The sequence below is a fragment of the Rattus rattus genome, chromosome 14, assembly GCF_011064425.1.
Source record: "Rattus rattus isolate New Zealand chromosome 14, Rrattus_CSIRO_v1, whole genome shotgun sequence".
Classification (NCBI taxonomy): domain Eukaryota; kingdom Metazoa; phylum Chordata; class Mammalia; order Rodentia; family Muridae; genus Rattus; species Rattus rattus.
The window spans coordinates 69493683-69520746 of NC_046167.1; the positions used below are offsets into that span (position 1 = coordinate 69493683).

A 27064-nucleotide genomic window follows, 5' to 3' on the forward strand; every position below is an offset into this window, starting at 1 on the left:
CGAGGAGCGGGGGGGAGGCGCCGTCTGGCCGGGTTGGGCTGGCGGGGAGCACGAGCGAGCCACGGCGGCCCTGCTGGCAGCCCTCGGTGGCCGACAGGTGAGACGCGTGGGGGCCGGGTGCTGGGCTGTGAGGGGAAAGGAGGGGCCTTCGCGGCGCGCGTACCCAGGTGAGCACAGCCCGCGGGGCCCCGGGCGCATTGTCGCGGGCGGCGCCCCAGCGCCCCCCCGCCGGCCGGGCTCGGTGGGGGGGGCGCGGCGGGCTGGGGCCCGCGCGTGCGCGAGTTCCTTTGTTCGTTGCCCCCGCCCGGTCCCCGCCGCCCCCGCCAACATGGCGCTTGCGGGGTCCCTGCCCCAGCCCGGCGGCCGCTTCCCGCGCGCTTTGTTCCGTGCCGGGCGGGGGGCGGGGGCGGGGGCATTGCGTAACCCGGCGGGGGAGGGGCGTGGCGGGACCCCCGCGGCGGGTCACCGCGGTGACGCCCTGCCTGGGGGGCTCGGGCGCGGGCCTGTGTGACCTTGGGTTTGCCTCCCTGAATGCGCCGGATAGATGTGCGGTGCGGATACTGCGTAGCGCCGGGGGTCGCGGTCCCTGGCGGCTTCCTGCACGGATGGTGCGTTCTGGGCCTTTCCGGGAGGAGGGGGTGTCGGGTTGAGAAATGGCTTCAGTCATCCACGTCGTTGCATGCGCATCTCAAAGTTTGTTTACGCAATTGTTTTTATATTGATTTGGTTTCGATGATCTGTGGATTGGGGTTTTTCTGTGTGTGTGTGTGTGTGTGTGTGTGTGTGTGTGTGTGTGTGTAGTCTTCTGGTTTAAAGGCTTGTTTATTTCTCGTGTACATCGTAAAGCCATACAAGAGAAACGTTTAAGTGTTGTAAAGGATTTCAGTGTGACTAGCGAGGAAGATGGTATCCGTATCGAAATGCGAATGCCTCACTAACTTTCCTTGGAATTTTCTGGAAGAAGCTGCAGCCTGAAAGGATTGATGGAGAGTAATTGCCTTCTGCATAGCTTTTGTTAGGGAGAGAAAATGAAACCCGATCTTAGACGCTTTCTTACCTACACATCCTGAGCACACTTCTGAGGTGGTGAAATTTTGGAAAGATAGAAGAGAGGAGGTGTATCTTTAGCCTTCCTTTTCACCATCTCAGCATTTAATAGGCGATCATGATTTACAGGATGTCCATGATCAGATTTCACAATTGTGTATTAACGTTGCCTGCTATATTTATTAAAACGTAGTGTTTCTTCCAATAAGTAAAACGAAATTAGCTTAAAATCCTACCGAAATGTCTAAGAAATGAATCAAGCAAAAGGGCTTTTAGTCTAAATTTGTATGAAGTCTCCTGTACTCTTAGAACTCAGTATCCTTCAGCCTGGAGTACAAGCCAGTGAGGGGCCATCTTTTTATACATTTAGGGTTTTTGAAGTGTATGTGTATGGATGTTTTGTCTGCGTATTTGCCTGGTTACCACATCTGTGCCTGGTGCCCAAGGGGTCCAGAAGAGGGCTCTGAACTCCCGGGACTGGAGTCAGACAAATGTGAGTGCTGGGAATCAAACATGGGTCCTTTGGAAGAACAGCCAGTGAGTACTGTTAACCGCTGAGCCATGCTTAAGATCTTTTAAAAATAGATTTTTCACTGTTGAATTTCTCTAGTCAAGCCCACTTTTAGTGTTCAAAGGACATTTTCTAAGACTTTCTGGGATAGCTAAGCTCTGATGTAACCTCTTACATAGGATAGTGTGAGGTTCCACATCCAGTCTTTGCCCTTGGTCAGCCCTCACCAGGCCTAGTAACAGAACTGTAACTCCAACTGTTGGGGAGGTTTGGAAGTTCAAGGCCAGCTTGTCTCAAAAAAGTCAGACGTTGTGGTAGAGCAGTTCCTCTTCACATGCTGGACTCAGGTTTTGCCTCCCAGAACCACAAAGTAACTACAATGTAAACATTCCTTCAATAGAGTAGGCTGTTTCAGGGAATGAAGGCATTCCTTTCATGTTGTTGATAAACTCCCACCACATGTCCCCAGTCTGGATAGAGGCGGGGCTGGCTGTTTAGGTAGTGTCTTTAATTGCCAGCTCCAGAACAAGACAGCTGTATGATCCAGAAGCCCTGAGCCTGAGGCCCTGCCATTCTCTGTCGTTTTGAAGGATGAGGTGCCCTGCTCTTCTCTCCTTAGGATCACAAGTCTCAGTTTTCATTTTGGGAACTCTGAAAAATACTGCTATTAGTGGGCTTGGAACTTCCTTTTATGGGGCAGAAGAGGGCTGAAAACAAAGGGTGAAAGGGATTGGTGGACTAAAAGTTACTTCCCTTGCAAAGTGGAAACTGGGAGAAGTCAATAGAAAAACAGCTAGTTCCACATCATATCACTTCAGGATGGGGTTAGCAACTCACAGAGGGGAGAGAATTTGTTTTGTGGATTGAAATGGCCTGCTGGGGAAATCAGGTTGTCTTTGGTTTTTCTGAAGGTCAGATAACTTAGTTTCAGTTTGGGTAGCTTCCATAGGAGTGACTGTTTTGATCTCTGGGAGTCTGGTGCAAGACTGGGCTTGAAGACCATGGCCTCGGGACTTTCATTTGACTGTCCTATGTCGTGTCTCAGGTAGTAGTCCTCCCATTAGAGAACGGTGATGTGAGATTGATGCGATTTGTGTGTGCTTCTTTGTTTTGTGGGTGGTCCAAATTTCACCCTCAAACCATTTGTAAGAGTTAGTCTCCTGGGAAAACTTTTTTGTAGAGTTTGATCTTTGGGTTGGCCAACACAGTTACATCTGGACTGACTGTATTGTTAATTGTTTGCAGCATTTTTTTTCTACTGTGTTAGAAATAACATGAAGGGAGCCAGACATGGCTTATACCTGCAATCCCAGTGCTAAGGGATGGAGGAGGCAGGCGGATGAAGGTGCATGCATCACAGACCCATTGCTGTGGAGCGTTTGGGGGTTGGGAATGATACCTGCCCATTAGCAGAACCTCGGTTTGATGGAGAACATCGAAAAACAAGTATTTTCACCTAAAAGTCTATTCTTTCTCTCTTCCTAAATGAGAAGCTGCGTTTTTTTTCTTCCTTCTATCTGCTTTATTCAGTTTGGAAGCCTGGAGTTGTGAGAAACATGGCTTTCCCCTCTGGGTGGAACTCACCTCTGTGCAGTCCTGGGCATACACCTGGAGGGGAGGCTTTAAAGCCTTCCGCCTCTGAGCGGCAGCCTTCCTCCCAGGCTGCATTGCCTTGTAGAGTTCCTCAGTGTAGTTCCAAAAACACAGCTGGACAAGTCAGGGTTGACCCCTTCCCCTTCCTTCCCAGCTCTGCCACAGTTACTAGTGTCTGCTTTGTCTGTGAGATGAAGTAAACAGCTTGCTTGGAAGAGCCTTCATATTGAGTCTAGTTTAAGTTGTTTTTACTGGGTGTCTACTGTAAAATATTCCTGAGTCAAAGCTGGAGAGATTGCTCAGCTGTTAGGAGCACTCGCTGCTCTGGCAGAGGACTCCTGTCTGGTTCCTTGCACCCACGTGACAGCTCAGAAAGGTTTGTGGTTCCAGTTCTAGGGACTCCATTGCCCTCTTCTGGCCTCCATAGACATTGCTTGCACATGGTGCACATATACATACAGGCAAAGCATCCATGAGTGTAAGGTAGAAATAAACCCTTAAAAATAAATAGTATTGCCCTTCCTGTGAGTCCTGCAGGACTAAGGTACATTGTAAGAAGTTTGCCTTTGCAGTCTAATAGTTTGCAGGAAACTATAGTTATGCTCAAAGGGATTTATGTGCCCAAGAATATCTGAGAAGAAGATGTACAGTAGGAGAGAAAAGTTCAAATGGTGGGTGGGAACAGTAGGAACAGAGCTGATGTTGGTAACAGCTAATAGCCTTCAGGGAGAGGAAGTTATCCGTCCACTCACGATTTGAATTCCAGCTAAAAGTTAGTAGACGTTACCTTTACTCCCAGGAGGCCTAAGTACCATATCAGAAGTAGGCCAAAGTTCACTATACTTCATTCTTGGCACACAGTCACTCCAGTGGACACTGAAATGTGTTAACACCTGTGGTTTTATGTGCCTGATACTTGTATGACAACAAATTTGGGACTAGATTTTAAATACTGTATTTTACATGAATGTAGTAGGTATTTATAGTAGAATGTTGTAGTTGGTATTACTTGAGGCAAGGTCTCACTGTGTGTGGGACAGTGGACCGTGCACCATGCCAGGAAACTTGGTAAGGTAGAGCCTGTCTGAGATGGTAGGTGCCTCCCTGCTCCCTGCTGGATTCCTGGCCTAGAACACAAGACCACTTTCTCCTGGTAGGTCAAAAGTGATTTCTCCATGCTAATAAGGTACCTTGAGGCCCTGAGGGTTTAGCCAATAAGCTTCCCTTCCTGGACACTCCTCCCTGCAAAATTTCCGTTTCCCCCTTAGAAGTTGGTATGCATCCATTTTTCATGATAAACAGTCAATTAACGCTATGGATAAACGTAGACTGTGTACTGACTGGTTTTGTTTGTCAACTTGACACTAACTGAAGTTATCACAGAGAAAGGAACCTCTGTTGAGGAAATGACTTCATAGACCCAATGGTAAGGCTTTTCTCAACTAGTATCAAGGCAGGGAGGACCCAGCCCACTGTGGGTGGTGCCGTCCCTGGGCTGGTGGTCTTGGGTTCTATAAGAGAACAAGCTGAGCAAGCCAGAGCAAGCAAGTCAGTAAGCAGCATCCCTCCATGGCCTCGGCATCAACTCCTGCTTCCTGACCTGTGTGAGTTCCTTTGGTGATGAACTGCAATATGAAAGTGTAAGCTGAATAAACCCTTTCCTCCCCAACTTGATGTTTTGTGGAGGAATAGAAACTCTGACTAACACAGACTGTCTCTTCTATCAAGACCGCCATGGGGAGAATGGAGAAGGCCTTCGCCTAAAGAGCACAGCCTAAGTCTCCCATAGAAGGTTCCTCCATGCTTCCAGACAACCGCCTTCCTTCACTGATGAGCTGAGCTGGAGTGGCCGGAGTTTGTTGTTGTCCTTAGCCCTTGGGCCCTTGCAGCCTGTGGATCCCCAATCCTTCATTTCCTGACTCTTCTCTGGGGCACCCCAGCAGCAACTGGGTGCCGGTGGTCAGGGAACCTCAACTTGGGCCTTCCCATCTTAGATTGTGTTCTCCGACTCCCTGAGTGGTGTCTCAATGCTACCCTAAAGCCCAGCACCAGATGGTGGAGGTACAGGGAGAGGCAGGCATTCAAGTGCTCCCTGCATTTTGCCTCCCTGGCTGTGTGTCCCACACCCCAGCAGGAGTAGAACATGGACTGGCAACTGTGCAGCCCTTGGGCTGGCCTTGAACCCAGAGATCTGCTTGCCTCTGCCTTCCAAGTGCTGTGGCTAAAGGAACAAGCCTCCACGTTTCCAGGTGCTTATTTTTTAGGACAGGAAACTATATCAACGTAGGACCAGGACTAGACTTCTGTTCCAGAGCATCGTGGAAGGTGGGTGGACCTCTTAGAGACGTGATGGAAGCCAGCTGAGGCTGGGAAGCTGGTCTGGACTTACCAGCATGTTCATGTCATATTGAAGTAGATCTATTCATTGTGGGCATTAGTCACATTTTGGCAGAGTAAGTGAAAAACAAAGGTTGTTATTTTTCTAAGTACTGAGGATCAGGCTTTGTGCAGAACAAGGCCTTGAGACTTGAGACTAGTAATTTAAACAAAATACTTTTTTTAAAAAAAGATTTATTTATTCAAAAACCATGGGTGTGGTGGGTGGGGGAAGAGACAGCTCAGTAGTTAAGAGCACTGACTGCTCTTCCAGGGGTCTTGAGTTCAAATTCCAGCAATCACATGGTGGCTCACAATCATCTGTAAGGAGATCTGATGTCCTCTTCTGGTCATCTGTCTGAAGATAGCTACAGTGTACTTATATATAATAAATCTTAAAAAATGATTTATTCATTTTATGTATTTCTCTATCTGCACGTACACCTGCATGCCAGAAGAGGGCATCAGACCCCATTATAATTGTGGTTGCTGGGTATTGAACTCAGGACCTCTGGAAGAGCAGCCAGTGCTCTTAACCACTGAGCCATCTCTCCAGGCATCCATCCCCCCTCCCCCCTTTTAAGTCAGGATCTCTTGTAGTCCAGGCTGGACTCAAACTTGTGTTCCTCCTGTCTCAACGTCCCGAGTGTGCAGTGTTGGGATTCCAGGTTTACACTCCCACGTCTGTAGGTTTTTTGCCTGCAGTCACTTCATTGTAAAATCCAGGCTTTAGGTTTTATGCTGGGTTTGTCCGTCTTACTGTAGACTGACTGACTTTGCTACAGCTAACTTGAGTTGTATCCTGACACAGGTGATAGGGAAAGAATATTCTTTTTCCTACTTGTGTTGGTTCCTGGGACTTGTCACCATGATGGAAAGGCCCTGAGCTTTATGCAAGATTATCTTAATGAAGTTACTTGCTGTGAGGAGAACCACCCACTGAGGCCGGCATGGGTCCCTGACTGAGATCTTGGACTGGAGAACTGAAGGAAGGGAACAGATGCATTCTTCTCTGTTTCCTGATTGTAGGTCATGGTGCCCTGTGACCGGCAGCTTCAACCTCCTGCTACCTTGATTTGCAAGTGTTCTCTTGAGCTCTGAGCCAGAATAAACCTTTCTCCCTTAGGTTGCTTTTTTTTTCCCGGCGCTGGGGACCGAACCCAGGGCCTTGTGCTTGCTAGGCAAGCGCTCTACCACTGAGCTAAATCCCCAGCCCACCTTGGTTGCTTTTGTCAGGGTGTTTTATCACAGCAGCAGAAACGAAGTGGTGATACTATGCAGTACAGTCTTTTTGTCTTGGGGGACTCGGGGTTACTTCCCTTTCACCTGGATCATTGTAGACGCCTGATGTTTATTTATTTATTTGTATCTAGAGTTTTTATCATGCACTCACTCCTTTTCCTCAGCTTGTTCCAACTTGAGAGCATAGTGGGCCTTAACTTGACATGCTGTGTTAATGTTAGACATGGGGGGTTTGCTTCCTATTGTGAAATGTCTGGGCTTCAAGTTTTAGTTTTCTGCCAAATGCTTATGTTGTTTTAGCTCCTGTGGTTGGGAGTGGAGTTTAGGGCCTGTCAGCTCTGTTATGTCCTTGCTACTGCTACTGTCCCACTTCCATTGCACTGACTTGGGATGGACATACATTTTGATGCTGTGTGCAATCAAGATAAGTACTCGAAGGTTTTACATTGAATTCATCTGTTTTTCCTTTGATCTTGAAATGTGTAGTCTTAGCAACATCAATGCAATTGCATTCCCCCACATTGCATAGGTAGTCGTTTGAAAATAATTAGTAGAGCAGCTCTAGGATCTGTTTGACCAACAGTTCTTTCTGTCTTTAGAAACGTACCTACATCTGTTGTATTGTTGATATTCTGAACCAGAAAGCCATCTAAAAATGTTAGCTGACTTGGTAGTAGTGTAAACGCACTTGTTCAGGCAAACTTGAGCACCATCCTTATATTTCACAGTAGAAGGAAAAATCAACCTCCACATGTGTAATGTCATGAGAACACACACACACACACACACACACACACACAAAAGCTCCCTTGAAAAAATGTTCAGTTGTGGTGTAAGTTTGGTTTATTTGCATTAAATCCTTTCTTAGTTTTTACGGGTCAATATAATGCTTTTAAAGTTTGGTATTTTGAGACAGGGTCTTAAAACCTCTTGGCTCAGCTCATGTTCTGGGATTGCAGACCCAGCCACTGCATGTTATCTGCTTTAATTTTCTTACTATGTTTTTGTTTGCTTTTTTTTTTCTTTCTGCCCATGGCACATATCCCTGTGAGCAAACATTAATATAATTCAGAAATCCGAACAGTTTTCAGGAGTCATAGTGACATCTCTGTTGGCCCGTCATTTGTCCTGACTCCCCAGTGATGTTTCTCTTCCTTCTTGCTGTATGATTTTTGAAAATAGAAACACCTGTATTTTAATTTCCTCCTTTTGTGCCATGGGTTGCTTGATGTCCAATTCTAGGGCGTCGTGGTGGAGTCTTCACACTGCTTCCGAGCTCTGTGGAACCGTGAGTTGTTATCAGGAGGAAATGCTGGTTTTCTTGCCTTCCGTCCAGGCACAGTGCCTCTTCACTTTTCCTTAACTTTTGAAGTTTGAGGTTCAGTAGCAAAATTAGCATGAGTCTAGTGTTTTTTTTTTTAAAAAAATTAAATTAAAACATTTAAAATAATGAAGTTTCTTTTAGTATTTATTTTTATTTTCATTTCCAAATAAATGTGCTTGTGCAATAGTGTATTGTATGTCATGTGTCTGTGGTTCCTGGTGGAAGCCAGAAGAGGGCATCACATCCCCTGAAGCCATCAGAAGTTGTGAGCTACCTTATGGAGGTGCTGGGAACTGAATTCGGGCCCTGTAAGAGCAGCGCAGGCTCTTAGGTACTGAGGCATCTCTGCAGGCCTGGGCTCACCCTTACCATAGAGCCTGACGACTTTGGCAAACTTTTTTTTTCTGTTTTGTTCTTCCCTTTAAGTCTAGAATTTCCACGGTTTTTTCCCTAAAGGTATGCTATGACTCTCTTTGGCATATCCAAACTGACAGTAGTACTGTATTTGTACTCTTCCTGTGTAAACTGAGATTTGAGCATGAGCCTGCAGGTTCTGCAGTGGTGTGGATCTGGGAGCCCCTGTGCCCCAGGTGATTCCTGGGTGCACTGCATAGGTGGGTGGGCGGAAGGGGCGGGGTTTCATGCTGCTACTCAGCTTGCTTTCAGCCTGCGTTTGCAGTGGTGGTTGAAGCCTCCCTAGGGAAGTGCAGGCATCTTGTATTTGTTGATTTTCTCTTTACAATTCCTTATCTTCCTTTGGTTGTTTTTGATCACTTACTTTGTTGGGTGTGAATTGGACTGGAGATGCTAATGCGTCGGGTACGTGCTACAGTCTCAAACAGGTTTCTGCAGGTCTTGGCCTCACTGAAGTTCATACTCCTAGTCCTTCTCAAAGTAAGGGAGTGTCGTTTTGCTTGATAAAATTGAGTAGTTTTCTCAAAAAAATTGAGCTCTATAAAAGCGGAGATTGTTTTCGTTTTGCCCTTAATTACTTTCCTAATACTTCGTTCACTCTCTAGGTTTTGATTTGAATGGAAGGAACTCAAGGCTGTGAGTTTAAAGTTTGTGGTCCGCTCTGCAGGTACTCACCCACCTTATGGTGATGGTTAAGTAAGCACTCACAGCTTTTATTCTTCTTTCCCATGTTGGTGATTGACTCTAAGGGCCTCCAAGTCAGTCACCAACCTTCACCTACAGAGAAGCTAGAGGGCAGCCTGCTCAGCCTTGATGCTGCTCTGCACAGCCCTGTACCTGTGCAGCGCCACCTCCTGGCCGAGCCAGCCACTGGGAAGGAGATCTGGGAGTGCAGTTCAGCTCCTGCAGAGTTAATGCACTACACACCTTAGTGAGGGAGGGGCTCAGGCTTAAACCAGGTGTCCTGTCAGTGGCTGACAGCCATAGTGCAACCAGAGTGCTGATGGATGTTAATCAGCTTTTCCTGACAGGTATTCATCCCAGCCAAGAAAGGGCACCAGCAGACCAGACAAAGGATTTTGTGAATCAATGAGTTTATATTTGGGTTACTTTACCAGAGCTTGATTTACTTCTGCAGCTCCTCCACCAAGAAATTCCAAACTGGTGAGCTGTTTAGTGGTTTCTGGTTCTTGGAAGGGAAGGATATCTCCTGAGTCCTGTGCCCAGCCCTCTGGGAGAAAATGTTACTGGCCCCATTTTGGATCTCCTGAGGGGTCTTCCCCAGCCGCTCTGCAAGTACTGCGATAGTGAGTCTAACCCTAACGAGCTGCACAACAGTGGGGAGGGCATTGATGTGACAGCACTGGAAACCCAAGTCAGGTCCAGTGTGTGCTCAGAGTCAACTGAGCCAGACACCTTGGGAGCTGTGCCAGTGGGAGTGGCCTTTCTGGTCCAACCCACAGAGACCCACCTACCTCTGCTCCCTCCTCTGGCATTTTTCTCACAACCTGCCCCACCAATCTTCTAGACATGTAATGAAGTGACTTACCAGAAAAGTGTACAGTCTTGCCACTGTGCAAACAAAAGTGAGACTATGTGGGATGAGATTTTAAGTGTGGAGTAATTATGGTCAGAACATAGACCCACAACAGTTGCATATAGGTTTGTATATTACACAAGGCGCTTCACAGATAACCCAAGCCCAAGATTTTGTACATCTCAGGTGTAGAGCTAATACACTGATGATAGCATTTATTTCTTTGACAGATTCTTGCTGTGTAGCTCAGACTGGTGTGTGGGCCTTGCTGTGTAGTCCAGGTTAGCCTGAAAGTAGCAGTCTCCTACCTCAGCTTCCAAAATGCTAGAATTACAGGCCTACGTTATACTTTACATTCTCTGTGCTGTATACTGTGTCAAGTGACTAGTGTGGTTCCTGGTTACTTTGAGACTAAGTTAGGAAAACTGTTCAAATGGCATTTGGGGAATTACCAGTAACAAGAGGAAGAGAGGCTAGGAGATATGAAAAGTAGAATTAAAACTCCAGTGGTGGCTGGTGAAGTCCCAGGGCTCTTTGTGGGAAAGGCATTGTTGTGACATTTCAAGTAGAATTTGGTGGACTAGTACAGGGAGGGACCCCCTTTATCTGAGGGGTATGGGAATTTGAGCACAATTTCAGGGCAGAGTAGAAAAGGTGAGACCGATGTAAAAGCGCTGTCTATTCCTGTGCTCAGCAGTGACTGTCTGCATGCCTCTCAGTCCAGACCGGTCACTTATGGGAGAAGGGACCTTGCCGTATTGACCAGGGCCAAGTAAGGTGCCAGACACACTGGAAGTCTGCTCTCCCCAGTGCCCCATTGTGGCCATCCACGTTCTTCCTGAAAGGCATCTTGTTTTTCCTTAGTGGGAACTCTCACTTTCTCTCTGTCTATAATATTGATTCAGTATTACTTCATTTTGGATTTATCTGGCTTTCTTCTGAAAAAATTCTTCACTGTAGCAGTGATGAAATTAATTAGTTATACCTGAAATATTTTGACCAGTAGCTGTATGCAGAAATCAGTCTATAAACTCCAAGTGAATGGAGATCTTCAGACTCTTTAGTGTGCAGCTGTCCACTCTGTCCCTACTGGGGAACATCAGTGAGGATCAGTTTCTTATTCCTTCTAGACTTTGATGCTTGGTGTGGTGTAGACCAGGCTGACCTTGACCCCCTGATCCTCCTGCTTCTGCTTTCAAACTGCTGCCACCCTTTCAACATCATTTTCTCAAACCAAATCTAAGGTTTAAGTTTTTAGGTAGGGTTTTACTGCTGTGAACAGACACCATGACCAAAGCAAGTTGTATAAGGACAACATTTCACTGGGGCTGGCTTACAGGTTCAGAGTCCAGTATCATCAAAGCGGGAGCATGGCAGTATCCAGGCAGGCATGGTGCAGGAGGAGCTGAGAGCTCTACATCTGTCTGAAACTGCAAGCAGAATACTGGCTTCTAGGCAGCTAGGATGAGGGTCTTAAAGCCCACACCCACTCTAACAAGGCCACACTTTTTAATAGTGCCACGCCCAGGGCTGAGCATACACAAACCATCACATTTTTCTCCCTGGCCCCCATAGGCTTGTTCAAACACATGAGTCTATGGGGGCCATACCTAAACATAGCATAATGCAAAATACATTTAATCCAACTTCAGAAGTCCCCATAATCTATAGCAGTCTCAACAGTGTTAAAAGTCCAAAGGTCAAGGTCTCTTCTGAGATTCATCCAATCACTTAACTGAAATCTGCAAAGGAGGACAAGAAGCCAGTTGGGCAAACTCCAAACTCTGCATCTCCATGTCTGATGTCAAAGCAATCCTCAAATCTTCAACTCCTTTTACATCTTTGTTGACTGCAACATTCTTCTTTCTCCTGGGCTAGTTCCACTCCCTGTTAACAGCTTTCCTCAGCAGATGATCCACAGCTCTGGCATCTGGAAAATCTTGGGGTCTCCAAGGTAACGTCAATTGTTACAGCTTCTAGTTTCAGTGTCTGGATCCACACATGATCTTCTGGGCTCCTCCAAAGGACTGGCATCACTTCTGCAGCTCTGCCCTCTGTAGCACTCTAAGCTCAGGGTGATCCACACACTGTTGTTGGTGACCATCCTATGATACTGGCATCTCACACGGGGGTCTTTTGCTGCAACTAGCTTCACCAATAGCCTGTTATAGGTTCTCTTTGCCAAGCCTCAACTCCTTTGCATGAACCATTCAATCCTGGGCCATCAATTGCAGCCGAGGTTGTACCTTCACCAATGGCCTTCCATGGCTTCTCACAGCCAACCCTCAGCTGCTCAGTACCACCTGGGTGACTCTTACACATTCCCAATACAGCCCCAGCATGAGGTACAACCTTGGCTATCTCTGGAACATAGCTTCTTTGTACTCTCAGAAAACACTTCCCAGGAGATTTCATCTCAGTTATGCTGGTCTCTTCTAAATCACCACTGATTTCTTGACTTCGGATAACCGAAGCAATCAATTGTCCCAGTTATCCCTGCTAGTCTGGACTCTAAAGCTGCCAAGTTCTGCTGCTTGCTGGGGCTGGAACATGGGCCCCTTGTTGTTCTATTACATTATCACGAGCTTTTTGCTTTCCAACTCCTTTACAGCCTAAGTTGGCTGTCCTGGAACTTGCTCTGTAGACTGACTTTGAACTCCGAGATCTGCATGCCCGTCTCCCAAACTCTAGGTGTGGTCCACCAAGCCTGGATTTAAGTTTTTTTCCACCTAGAACTTGCTATGTTCTAGGCTGGTCTTGACCTCAGAGATCTGCTTGCCTCCTGGGATTAAAAAGCTTGTACTATCATGCTTGGACTTAAATGTAGCTGGGTGGTACCTTGTCCCAAGGTCACTATTCCCTTAATTTAATTTAATATCCTTGAACACAGGATTCAGTTCCATCTCCCTTCCTGGTGTCCCTTTAATACTTGAACCATATATTTTATATTTTTCCTTTCTCAGTCTGCTTGTTTAAAATGCTCTTCATGAGACTTAACCAGAGAACACAGTCTATGAAGGGTGTTTCTGAGATTTCCTTTGTCAGTGCAATTAATCTGAATCTCTTCACTATATCTTCAGGCAGACTCTTCAGACAAGAGCAAAAAGTAGTCATATTCACCAAAATACAACAAAACCACTTTCTAGGCCACATATTGAAATTCTCCACTGAAACCTCTTGGGCACAATTCAAATCACACTCAGTAACAAAGTCTTCCATATTCCTACTAGGATAGCCCATTAAGTCCCATTTAAAGCATTCCACTGCTTTCCAAATCCAGAGTCCCAAAATCTGCATTCTTCCAAACAAAAGCATGGTCAGGCCTTCGCAGCAATACTCTGCTCCTGGTACCAGCGTCTGTCTTAGAGTTTTAACTTCTGTGAACAGACACCATGAGCAAGGTAAATCTTAAAAGGACAACATTTCATTGGGGCTGGCTTACAGGTTTAGAGATCCAGTCCATCATCATCAAGGCAGGAACATGGCAGTATCCAGGCAGGCATGGTGCAGGAGGAGCTGAGAGTTCTACATCTTCATCTGAAGGCTGCTAGCAGAATACTGGCTTCCAGGCTAGGATGAGGGTCTTAAAGCCCTCGCCCACAGTGACACACCTACTCCAACAGGGCCCTGGGCTGAGCATATCCAAGCCATCACAGGTGGTACTTTTAAGAATTCATTTTATTGTTAGAGAGTGAAGTAAAGGCTATGTAGTCTTTCCTTCCTCTAAACTGACTGCTGCCTCCCTCCCCCACCCCATCCAGATGTGAGAAAAGTAGCTAGTAGACACTTCCCTTAGTTGTGAAGCATCTGTTCTAGAGTATGACTCCTTATATCGAGACATAGAACTGAACATGGGGGTGGGGGTGGGGGTGGGTAGGTTAATAACATCAGAAGGTTTCTGAGTGTGTTGTGACCAAAAATACTCGGGGAGAAACAGTGAATGAATCTGAGGCATTGGACAGTACTTGCCTGTGTTGTCTGTGATGACTTCCCCATGTGTGGACTTGTTCTGTACCTTTACTCTTGGGGTTGAGCCGTTCCCCCAGTGTCCACAAACACTGCCTGTGCTCAGCTTAGAGCTGCTGTAGTCATAGTGTTTTCACTGTGTATACAAAAATTTCTGATCCTCAGAAAACACACACATAATTTTCCTATTATTTCCTAGCTTGTAAGTATCAAATCAGTGTAGCTTTGGATTATATTGTATTAGTGTTTGACTCTTAAAGTTGCTGTTTGAATGGTTTTATAAGTGAATCATTGAGCAAACTTTGATTTAGAATTAGGACAGAACTTTGAACATTTCTGAAAACCCAATTCTTTGTACTGTTCTTTTCTGTGATGGTGCATTCTTAGCAGTGATGATCATAGAATCAGAAATACCTGCCAACTGTGAAAACATGGTGACATTCTTCATCTTGCAGTCTCAAACATTTCAGCTAAGGTTTAATTCTTTGTGTAAAAATAAAGTGCATTTTTATTAGTGAGAAAATTTGTTTTCATTTTTCAATAAGATTAGAGTCTACCAAATAATTGTTCTGAAGTAAATTTCACTGTGACTCTTCAATAAATGTGATTTGTGTATTTATCATGTTTTTATCTGCAGAGTTATGTAAAATTTCTCTTGCAAAGTTGAGGAAGCCCTGAAAAACCTCAGCTTCTCTGCTCCTCGTGTCAGTGTGGTTTGATAATTCACTAAGTAGGCACAGAGAGTACAGTCTTTTGTGATTACAACTTTGTGTCAGAAAAGGATGCGAAGGACCAGCCAGAGGAGGTCCTCAGAGTGAGGCTGTGAGGGCATCCTCCTGTGCAGTCAGGTCAGATGACCCCTGGCACAGCCGTACACCAGCATACGGAGTGCTGTCAGTCAGTAGAGCTCACATGAGCATGTGTGTCACAGACTACTGATGGTTCATGTGTCATCTTGATTGGTTGAGTAATTGGCATCTCCTTTCCTTAGATGTCTGGCTGCTGTCTGGGGCTCAAAGCTGCAGTCTCCGATCCCTTGATTGCCCTTTCTGTGTGGCTAGTCCCTTTCCCAGTATTTATAGTGTTAATTAGCTGAGAGCTCAGCTTGACTCTGAGACAGTCTCGACCTTGGAAGTTTTGGGATATAGAGAACTTTTTGAGGATCTGCATAAAGGCTGCGAGCTTTGGTGTGCCATCCATGATTCTGCTTCTCCAGGGTAGCTGAGGACTCCACCCTGAGCTGCACTGTGGTCATTGATGCTTGAGCGCCAAAGGCACAGGGCTAGTCTTTGCTGGAGTAGCAGGTCAGTGGCTGCCACAATTGGTGGAGCTTACCTGTTTGAGGTCTACAATATGTGCAGAGAAGGTTGGTAAGATCTGTGGCTTCTCTTGAGAGTCAGGTGCAGTGTATTGTGTCTTCCTGGGGCAGGGGTGCTGTATTTCAGAAGGAAGGTTAAAAAATGAGAGTATTGGTTTCCACCATCTGGATTTGTGGTCCTTGTTAAAAGTTGGTATCTGGGGCTAGAGAGATGGCTCAGCGGTTAAGAGCACCTGATTGCTCTTCCAGAGGTCCTGAGTTCAATTCCCAGCAACCACATGGTGGCTCACAACCATCTGTAATGGGATCTGATGCCCTCTTCTGGTGTGTCTGAAGACAGCCACAGTGTACTTATATATAATAAATGAATAAATCTTAAAAAAAAATGCTTTAAAAAAAAAGTTGGTATCTGTGGGTTTAGTCAGAGGGATGGATGGTTTTGCTTAAATTGTTAAAAGAGTGTTTTGACCTTTGAAGAACTTAGATACTTCTTAAAAGTTTATGACAGCCAAGGTGTTCAGCAACTTGAAGTAATTGAGTCCCTTTTATAATTTTTATTTTTTGGTGGTGCTGTGGATGAAACCTAGGGCTTCTCACATACAAATGATCTATCGCAGGGGATTCATCCTTCATCTTCACATTAACTTTGATGTCCAGAGGCCTTCATTTAGGCTTAGGTAGTGTATGAACAGTGTTACTTGGGATTTCTAGTGAGACTTATTTTACCCCCAAGAAGGTTCTGAATTGCATTTCTCAGAAATAAAGAATCTAAAGCCATTGCCCAGTTGACACCTTTTGCTCTTGACTTCTGTTCTTCAATGTGGGCTCTCCCCCACCTGGTGCCTGGATTTAGGTGACTTTGTCTCAGAGTGATTGTCCTTTTATGGTGGGAGGTTTTGAGAATGTTGAGGAAACTGCAATGAGCAGGTAAATGTCTGTCTGTGGATGGCTCCCTCCAGCTTCTGTGTGGGCACGTGTCACAGTGTACACTTGGAGGTCAGAGAAGTGTGGAGTTGGTTCTCTCCTTCCATCCTTATGTTGGTTCTGGGGATCCAGGTCAGCTGGTCAGGCTTGTGCAGCTCATGCCTTCACCCACTGAGCCACTTCGCAGGCTTCATTTAAAAAGAAATACTGTACTAGGAACGATGGCGTGGAGATGGAGCTCACTCGCCAGAGTGCATACATAGCATGCATGAGGCCCTGGCCTCCTCCTTTCTTTCTCACTATAAAACCAGATGTGGTGATACACAGCACAGGAGGCAGGAGGATCAGAGGTTCCAATGCATCCTGGACTACGTGAGACCCTTTCTCAAGAAAATCTTCCAGTAAATTCCATCCTTTAAACACAGCATCTGTGCTGCAGAAGCCAGTGCTGACCTCAGCCTCCCCCTGACTTTCCTCTTCAGCTCGTAAGGGACAACAGGCTTTTTCACTGAGGCATCTTGCTGGCCTCTTGACGGAATGAATTACACACAGTGGGGCTTCATTCTGACACTTTTACACCTGAGTGAGGTAGGTATTGATCAAGTTCCTCTCCATTACCTCTTCTCCCTCCTGCTCCTGCTCCTCCCTTTTCCCAGCCAGCTCCTTGTCAACTTTTCTTTCTTTCTTTCTTTTTCTCCATCTTTATTAAATTGGGTATTTCTTATTTACATTTCAATTGTTATTCCTATTCCGGGTTTCCAGGCTAACATCCCCCATCCCCTCCTCCTCCTCTTCTATATGGGTTCCCCCCCCCCATTCTCCCCCCATTACCGCCCTCCCCCCAACAATCACGTTCACTGGGGGTTCAGTCTTGGCAGGACCAAGGGCTTCCCCTTCCACTGGTGCTCTTACTAGGCTATTCATTGCTACCTATGAGGTTGGAGCCCAGGGTCAGTCCATGTATAGTCTTTGGGTAGTGGCTTAGTCCCTGGAAGCTCTAGTTGCTTGGCATTGTTGTTCATAAGGGGTCTCGAGCCCCTTCAAGCTCTTCCAGTCCTTTCTCTGATTCCTTCAACGGGGGTCCCGTTCTCAGTTCAGTGGTTTGCTGCTGGCATTCACCTATGTATTTGCCATATTCTGGCTGTGTCTCTCAGGAGAGATCTACATCAGGTTCCTGTCAGTCTGCACTTCTTTAGTTTGGTGGCTGTATATGTATGGGCCACATGTGGGGCAGGCTCTGAATGGGTGTTCCTTCTGCCTCTGTCCTAAACTTTGCCTCCCTGTTCTCTCCCAAGGGTATCCTTTTAAAGAAGGAGTGAAGCATCCGCATTTTGGTCATCCTAGAGTTTCATGTATTCTGTGCATCTAGGGTAATTCGAGCATTTGGGCTAATATCCACTTATCAATGAGTGCATACCATGTGTGTTTTTCTGTGATTGGGTTACCTCACTCAGGATGATATTTTCCAGTTCCATCCATTTGCCTATGAATTTCATAAAGTCATTGTTTTTGATAGCTGAGTAATATTCCATTGTGTAGATGTACCACATTTTCTGTATCCATTCCTCTGTTGAAGGGAATCTGGGATCTTTCCAGCTTCTGGCTATTATAAATAAGGCTGCTATGATCATAGTGGAGCATGTGTCTTTGATGTATGTTGGAGCATCTTTTGGGTATATGCTCAAGAGAGGTATAGCTAGGTCCTCAGGTAGTGCAGTGTCCAATTTTCTGAGGAACCTCCAGACTGATTTCCAGCCTTATCGACTTTTCATGTCATTTGTTTACTTATTTATTTTATAACTTGCTGAGTTTGCTTAGGGTTAGGTTAGCCAAAGGAGTATGGACGGCTAACTTATCAATGGCTACGTCACTGAAGAACACCCCCTCTCCAACATTAAGTGCCTATAGATGCTCAGATTCCTTAAGTCTAAAGGCCTCATGAGCTCTTCCCCATCATGGCATAACTGACTGGCCCAGTCTTGTGGAGATTTTAGGCAGACAGCTGCTAAAATTCAAGAGTGAAACACCCTTGTTATACTAAAAGTGTTCTGTAGTGTGCCCCTTCTCCCAGCTTGCACTTTCCTCCCCTTGTCTCTACAGCATTTCCTTGAGCTGCAGAGGGCGTCATAAAGATGTCCTATTTAAGTCTGGGCGTAGTGATGCGCACCTTAACTCCCAGCACTCGGGAGGCAGAGGCAGTGAGTGACCTCTGACTTGGTTAGCCTGGTCTACAGAGCCCAGGACATCCAGGACTGCCCAGAAATTCTGTCTGGAAAAGAAAAGGTCTTCTTTTTAGGGTGTGTTCCCAGCACTTTGACAGTTAACTGTCGTCCACTTCAAGAAGTAACTGACCAGAGCTGACACTGACACTGACACCATCACTGTGAGGTCATTAGGTTATCAGGGTTTTGCATCTTTGCACAGCACTAATAGCAGGTGTTTCCCTACTAGTGTCTGTGTTGGTTTTGTTTTTAAGGTAGGGTCTGTATCCTTGACTGGCTCGGCGCTCTGTACAGGGAAGGGTTGAAATTACCATCCGTGTGTCCGAGTGGATAGGTTCTCTCCTCATCAAGGTTCTGTTGGCTGTGTAGGCTTACCTCCATCATCACAGATTTCCAAAGTTGCCTTCGATGGCAGGTGTCATGGCCCTTTTAAGACAGACTTGGTATTCTTTGTAAATGACTGCCATGCCTAAGAAAATGACTCTGACTTCTTGTCGGAGCACAGAGGCCCCTTCTCATGTAAATGCGCTTGATAATGTCTGTTCTTCCCACCATGTGCTACTTTTCTCTGTCACCGAGTCGGGGCTTTTCCTTCAAACCTACACGTTCTCTGTGGGCACTGACTGTTGGTTGGTTTTACAGTTTTACTTAGTTCTGACAACACTGTCTACATGGGAGTTGTGGCATCAGACCCTGGAGACACCCCAACACTTCATCCAGCCCTGCTGTGCGTCTGGGTGGTCATCTTTCTTTCTAGCCCATAGGCTGTACCATTTGTTAGAACAGCTTGCCTCGGGAAAGGTGTGTATTTGCTATCTTTTTGGTTTACTCCACAGACCCCCTGGGATACCTACCTCTCTTCTCATTGACATGGGAACTCTCTGAAACGATGGTTGAGTTTTCATGAATCCTCATTACCTCGGCAGGATTGGGTACACTGTTGGCCATTGCTGACTGAGTCTGCAGCCCCTTTTTCCTCTCTGGAAGTTTGGGCTACAGGTTGAAAGTTCTAAACTTCTCGCCCTGGAAGTTACCATTGGCATTTGGTGTTGTGCACACATTATTCACATGAGGATCTGGTGTTAGCAATTAACCAAATTTCTTACAAAACAGTGTTGGTGATAGCAGCTGGCTTTAGACTCAGGTTGGCCTGAGGTAACCTTCCTGCCTTACCCTCTTGAGCACTCAGATTACAGGTGGCCCAAACCATCATGCTTGATGTCCAAAAAATTGAAATACTCATTTCTTAACTTCCATGGTACAGTGTATGTCACTGATTTGTGTGTGTGTGTGTGTCCACCCCACCCACAGTGTCACTGTAGCTCAGGTTTGCCTTGAGGGCTCTTTGTCGTGCCTCAGTCCACACCTTCAGTGCTGGGTCACAGGAGTGCTCTACCACGCCTGCTTGTGTGTGTGTTTACAGTAGAGCATTTATTCCAGCAAGTTCCGTGACCTTCATCAGGTTATTGTATTCTGCTGATCTCTTCTGTGTTTCCAGGGTGATGCAGGCGTGGTTTCTGCAGCATGTTGTGTGGAAGGCAGGAAAGAGCCCAGGGAAAACACAGCCAGTCATTTTTGCCATTCTGTGCCCACTTCATACAGTGCATTTTTATAAGTCACCTCAACATTTTACAAATGGTCTTTGGGATCATTACTGAAGGATAATCTTGTTTGAAAATTAACCTCCTGAGAGAGATATTAAAGATCAGTAACCAGCCTGGGTAATTAGCTTCAGTCAACAAAGATGGACCAACTCTGTAGTACTGTGGGAATCTTAAGTGTTGATGAATGTTAATTTTCCCCATTCACTGTGCCCTTGTACATGTTTTGAGTTTCAAGTCAAAACATGACCCCAGCTTGTAGAGTCAAGGGTCAGCTGTGAGTACTTACCATGGCTTCCTGAGTGTGTTCTCACCAGAGCGAGGGCCCTAGTTGCATGCATAAGAGGAGAGAGATTTAGTAGGTAACCTAAGAACCTTTCCATTGTCTGTTCCCCCTTTTTTACCTGTTTTTTTTTTTTTTCCTAAATATATGTATGGTGGTTTTGCTTTCCTCTATGTATTTTCACCATAGATGGAGAAGCAGTAAGAGCATGTCAGATAGACCTTGGAACTGGAGTTACAGGCAACTGTGAGCTCTATGTGATGTGGGTCCTGTGAATTTAACCCAGGAAGAGCAGGTCATGCTCTTGATCAATGATCCATCTCTCCAGTCCCCTGATCCTTTTTAGCAACTTGCCAGTAAGGTCCACTTGGTGACTTTCTTATAGCACTGGGGTAGGAGAGGAAATAGGTATAACATCTGCTATCCTAGAAACCACTACATTTGTTTAATTCTTTCCTTACTAAACCAGCCACATAATAAAATAACTTGAAGATGATCTGTGTCTCTAGAAAACTGAATGAATTAAATTAGTTCAGTCAAAAGAGCAATTCTATTTTCAGAATGCTGCTCTTTATCTGACTTTTCAAAGCACCCTGTGGCATCTATTGAGACGTGACAGGGCCCAGCAGCTCTGAATGCCATCAATGTGAAGCAGTTTCATGGACTTTTTATGGTTTGGGAACAAAAAAAAGTCATAAGGCAAGGCATTTTCAAGTATATTGGTGGAAATATCAGGTAGGCAAGCTACAGCAAAAATGGGTAATGTGTTATAAGTCCAGATACTATATGAAGACATTTTGTTCATTCCCGATGGTCATGAGGATGCTAGGTCACACACTGAGGTGGACAGTGAGTGCTCTGTAAAGGAACTGTTTGGCTCACTCCACAATCATGAAGTTCTAATTAGTCAGCAGTAGGTGGGCTTTTTTCTAGGAACTTTACTGCACATTATTTTGCTCCAAGAGTTCCCTTGTAGAGCTGGGGAGATGGCTCCGTGGTAAAAGTACTAATGCCAGCAGTGGAAAGACAGGGACAGGAGAATCCCTGGCAGCTCATCGGGTCAGGCACAGCTGGGGGTGGGGGGGACCCAGACAGGGCAGGGTGAAGATTGATGGACACCTTGGCTGCCCTCAGATTTCTGCACCCCTGTTCCACATGCTCCGATGTATGTACACATGACAACAGAACACAGGAGACTCATGTTTGCAAGTCCTTAGTTTCTCTTAAAGGTTTGTTAAATTCAGCTTCAAATAGCAACAGAAAATGTTGCCATGATAGTTGAAACCTAAGGAGAAGGACACACACTCTTCAGAATATTCGTGACTGAAACTTCAGTGCATTAATATTTATACAAGTTAAAGTTTTTCTTAATTTTTTGCATTAGTTTTATAAATGCAGAAAAGAGAAGTGGAATTATGGCTACTTTATTATTATTTATTTGTTTTTTAAAGCAAATTTAAGGTGTACTTTTAGCCATGTATAGTGGTACACATCTTTAATTCCATCCCTTGCGAGGCAGAGGCTGGTATGTTTCTGAGTTTAGGACAGCAAGGGCTGGTTGTGCAGTAAGGCCCTATCAAACAAAAAAGATTTGCTTTTATTTTATATGTAGAGAATGCTTTACCTTCCTGTGTGTGCCATCTGTCTACCTGGTCCCGAGGTCAGAAGAGAGTCAGATCCCCTGGAATTGTGGCTTCTGCATTGTCCTCGAGTTGGTTCTGGGAGCTAAGCCTGGCTCTTCTGCCATCTTTTCAGCCCCAGGAATTGGCTTTCAATGTGATACACTGTATTGTGTTTATTATATGCTGTGGATGCTCTAGTGGGGAAATTCATGTAGAGGAGAGTTGCAATTGGCTGAACCAATGACAGGACTGAGCCTGGAGGGTTCAGGACAGGGTCTCAGTTTTAGAGTAGCAAGGGGCCCTGGGTGGCTGTCAGTTAGGTGTGGTGGGAAGTCCTTTATAGTGCAGTGGTCAAGCCAGTGTGCTGGGTTGTGGCTAGCAGTGCTGAATGCTGCTCATATTACGAGAGAGTTGAACACTACATAAGAGCTTGCATGTTTTCCCTTCATAGTTAGTGCTTTATCTAAGCACAGCAGAAGGGGAGCTGGGCCAGGGACCGGAAGACTGGGGGAAACTGAGCACAGGGAGGAGCACCATGTGGGTTCTGATGGACCCTCCCTGTAATCTCAGCAAGAGACTGAATAGGGAAAGACGGTAAAACCATGGAGTGGTGCACAGAGCTCTGAAATTGTTCATTTAGCCGTTGTAAGTAACATACAAGACCTAACACAGGAGCAGCAGCACCAGGACCCACCCTGCAGCAGTTGGAAAAAAATGTCTGATTGGGAAATGTATGTGTGGAAATGTTTCACTCCCTGGAACTGAATTTGATGTAAATAGTACTGCGTTTCTGAAACAATTTAGTATCTGCGTGTGTAAGAACTTTTTTTAGGAGTTCTCTTGGGTTTAATGGATCTTTATGAGAGGTTGGGAGCAGAGAGGGAAAAATGAAGTTATGTTGTCTTTTTCCCAAGCTCTGGTCTGCCAGATTCATCTTACCTCCCTGAGGGACCTGCACCACCATCATCTCTCCCTGAGAAAGGGAGCCCCATTAAATCCTGGTGCCCAGCAGCAAGGAACTCTTATTTAGGCCATAACAGGACAGTGAGTGCTCTCTGGGCTCTGCACAGCCTCTTCCCCACACTGGCTCTGACCTGGGAGCTGTCATTGCTCCAGGGATCGGTGCCTTCAGTTGAGAATTATGCTTACATTTCCTGTTATGTCTAGAGGCTCACTAGGCATTTTGCTGTCTCGATGCTCATTTTACAGAGTGCTTGGGATTCCATGTGTTTTTGCTGAACTTGTAAAGGCGACACCTGGATGGTGGATTAACAAGAACACTGACCTGTGGGCAGCCTCAGCTGAGAACATTGGATTTTCACCCTAGTCCAGCAGCTCTGCTGCTCACATAGATGCAGATGAATGAAGACCCCATTCGGGAAGACACCTGGCCAGCGGTCCAGAGCTGATGCAGGTAAGCACTTGAGTGCTGTGTGTGTCAGCGCGCTGTACCCTTTAGAGCAGGGGTTTCACATAGCGCCTGGGCAGGGTGTGCCCTTCTCCATGTTTTATAGCTTGCTGCATGTGAAAGAAGAGCTCCGATCTCTTGAGTAAGGGAACCCTTAATACCACTATTGTTTTCTATACAACCTAGTAAGTGATAAAGGAATTTGAAGTAGCAGAATGGAGTGAAATCAAGGCTTTCTTTTTACGAGAACGTGAGGTGTTCACGTTCGCTTGTTGGATTCGGTGAGACTTAGGAGACTGGATCCTTTAGGGTAGAGGGAGGTTTTTTTTTTACTCAGTTTTTGTTCACTTATTTAAAGCAGCTTTGCTGCTTTGGATCTGAAATGAACGAGGCCTCAGGAGCCTGTAATTCCAGCGCTCTGAAGTGTGGAGTCAGGAGGACCAGGAATTCTAGGCCATCCTCCATTACATAGCAAGTTCCAGGCCAGCCTGGGCTACATGATGAAGTCTTGTCTCAAACAAAATAAAAGCCAAGCGTGTATACCTCCCCTGCAACAAGAATCCACTCTGATCTTTGTGGCACATGACTAAAAGCAACAGGAATAAGGGGTAGGTTTTTGAGATAGTATTTCTCTCCCTGGCTGTCCTACAACTCACTCTGTAAACCAGGGTGGGCTTGAACTCTGCCTCTCCAGGTCTGGGATTGTTACAGGCAGGTTTGCCCACCACCACCTGGTTTAAAAGTGTAGGTTTTTCAAACCCTCTTTCCACAAACAAAAAATGATCATATGGGATGTTTTATAAAATTAGCAGATGTGCCAGCTAGCCTGCCTTCCTTTCCTTTTCCCCTTCCCTTCCCTTCCCTCCCCTCCCCTGCCCTCCCCTGCCCTCCCCCTCCACTTCCCCCTCTTTTCTTTTCTTTCCCACCCCAGGATCTTGCACATGTTCATCCTCCTGCCTTGAGATCACAGGCATGTTCCACATGCTATGCTGACAAAGAATGCTCTTGAGTCCTTTTTGTGGCATTTGAAAACTGAAAAAGTCTATGACAGGGTTTAAGTGAGGTGGTTAGTGATTAGAACTTGTTGCCCAAGCTGGCCCAGGTCCTTGTTCTCTTGCCCATCAGCCCCACAGCCTGCATGCAGAGTATTTCCAATTTAAAGAAGTCCAGCTTTTGTATAACACCATGGGGAGCCTCAGACATACCTCACGCAGGCCTCCTGCTCCTCACTTCTGGGATTGTAGCTGTACAGCTATGCCTGGTTTCTTTCTTTGTTCTAAATGATTTCGTCTCCTCCTCGGCCCTGCTTTTGTGTGTTGCTCACTCTTTCCATTACCTCATTCTCTGGTTCTGTGATTAGCTCAACCTCTTGGTAAACCTGTACGTTAGGGTGTGAGTGGCGTGTGCCAGTCTCAGCCACCCAGCCTTAGGGCACAGGACAACTTAGTCAGCCTTTACAGAGAAAACTGAAGTGTGTGCTCAGTCCTGCTGGCCGACTGGGCTCTCTTAACTCCAGCAGTACCAGTCGAAGGGCTTCCTGCACAGCTTCCTGTGCAGGGTCTGACTATCCAGGTTGTCATCCTGTCCTCCCTAACCTAGAACAGTGCCGGTCCTGTGACTTTCCATTCTCTGATATCTAAGAAGCATGGTGGAGATTTTTGGTGTTTTCCTTGTGATAAGGACGGGATGAGCAGGAACATCTTAAAAACATCTTAAACTCTATACGAGTTGGGCTAGAAGCTGGAGGTTGTCTTGGTTACGGTTTATTTCTCGGAGCTTTGGCCTCTTTGCATGGCCTGTGTGTCCTCAGTCCCTGGACTGCACCATTGTTGTCAGTCATCTGACTGCGGGCAGCTGTACGTTCAGACCGAGGATTAGGTGATTTTGGCGTAGTGCTTACTTACTGCTGGTTACTCAGTAAACTAGGTTCTTAGTAAGAAAGTCAGCACAGGACATGATCTGTCGAGCATCGTGAAGGGCTTTGCTTTGAGGGACAGAGACAGTGACCTGGCATTTGAGGTGCCCACAGTAGAATCATGCGTGCAGGGCTGGGTTGTGAGGATTAGGATATTATGGGATGGGAGAGAGGGAGGGCACACCTGGTACGGTATCTACAGTTCTAGCGTGCCTTGAATGATTCCTTTCTCTGAACCTTGTCAGTGGTGTTTGAGGACACTTCAGGGATGGTTGCTCTCACTCCTGCTCTACCTGTGGCTGCCACACACTAACCCCCCTTTCCCCACACCCTTTCTTCCCTCAGTGGGTCTTTGTCTCTGGCTGCATAGCACCTTAGCTGTTGAAGTTGTGTGTGCCACTCCATCGAAGGCCCAGGAGCTGGCAAATAGTGAGTGAGGAAGCCTTCCTGCCTCAGTCCTCTGGCCTCCCACAGAGCCATTTTCTGCCCTGTGTTAAAGCCTTCTTCATGCTCTAATGTGTACCCCTGATGGGAAACGGTGCTGCTTGCTTTGCAGTGTCCAAGTGCTGAGACTTTATTCTTTCCATTTTCGTTGTGACTGTGTCTTATACTGCGAGTTCAGGATCCGGTTTAAATGCTCAGAGAACTTTGCCCAGTTTAATGCTGACCTAGGCAAGCAAATATATTTTGTATAATTTCAGGATGTTTTAAGGATATTATTAGACTCGTGGTGTGAGTCAGCATATAGCTAGTATATGTGGGGGAGTGTTAACCTGGACTCTAGAGGAAATGCATGTGACATGGCTTTCAAGCTGTCTGTGGGGCTTCTCAGGTATCTGTGGCCTTCTGGTTTTCCGCTCTCCTGTTCAGACCAGTTGCCAAGAGGACAGTTTATATAACTAAATATATGTGATACAGATGCCCCCCAGGGGGTTGCTTGTTTGTTTTGGATTTCAGGACTCTCTAATTAGGCTTATGTGTACTTAAGGTTATTGTGTTTTTTTGATTAATTAATCATACTGTATTGAAGTTCTTTTGGAATCCATAGAGACATTTGTCCCGAATTTATATCTGTGGGGTTTGTTTGTTTGTTTGTTTGTTTGTTTTGTTTTTGGTGCAGCTGGACTGTTTGTGTGCAGGGCCCCCTGTTGTGGTTGGAAGGTACTTGGGCTGTCAGTGGGTGGATTGAGGGTGGATTTGCTGTTTGACAGCAGATTTTCGTTTCCCTGTATCTGCTGTGTTCAGAAGTGCTTCCTGTTTAGCTCTTGTGGAGAAGATACTGTCCGTGGTGTCGGAAGTTAGTTTAGGGGTCCTCTGCACAGCTCCCTCCCTGCTTGTTCGTCAGTCTGTGCTCAGGAATTTCAGCAAAGCTCTACTTTGGCCGTTGCTTTTCCCTGCTCCTCTTTTCTTCATTGAGTCCTAGCTTCCCATGTGTTAGATAAGGGCCTGTTGCTCTCTGGGTCTCTAGGTAGGACTGGTTTCATTCTCACGTGTGTGCGCGCGTGTGTGTATGTGTGTAGAAGGTCAAACCAAGGGTCTTGTGTATTCTAGCAAATGCTTTAGCAGTAAGTTAGACACCCAGACCTGACCTTTCTTGTCAAGTGATTTTGAAGAAAGGTAGTAGGACATTTTGTGAAGCAGGTGCTGAGGGTGGACTTGGTACTCTGTTTTCTGTAGGTTGTTAAGGACGTCTTGCTGAGTCCTGTTTTTTATTTTGTTTTGTTTCTGATGACTCCACTAGTCTTAAGAGGTGGCTGGATG

At 45.9% G+C, this 27064-nt stretch overlaps 1 protein-coding gene across 1 annotated transcript in view; it reads left to right on the top strand.

Moving 5' to 3' along the window:
• Positions 1-482: 482 nt before the first annotated feature.
• Spin1 (spindlin 1) overlaps positions 483-27064 on the top strand; it is a 50498-nt gene continuing 23916 nt past the window's right edge. The window contains exons 1-2 of the mRNA XM_032885261.1: positions 483-608; positions 23190-23394. Of these exons, the coding sequence (XP_032741152.1) occupies positions 23343-23394 (52 nt within the window). The 5' untranslated portion in view covers positions 483-608; positions 23190-23342. The remainder of the gene's footprint in view (positions 609-23189; positions 23395-27064) is intronic.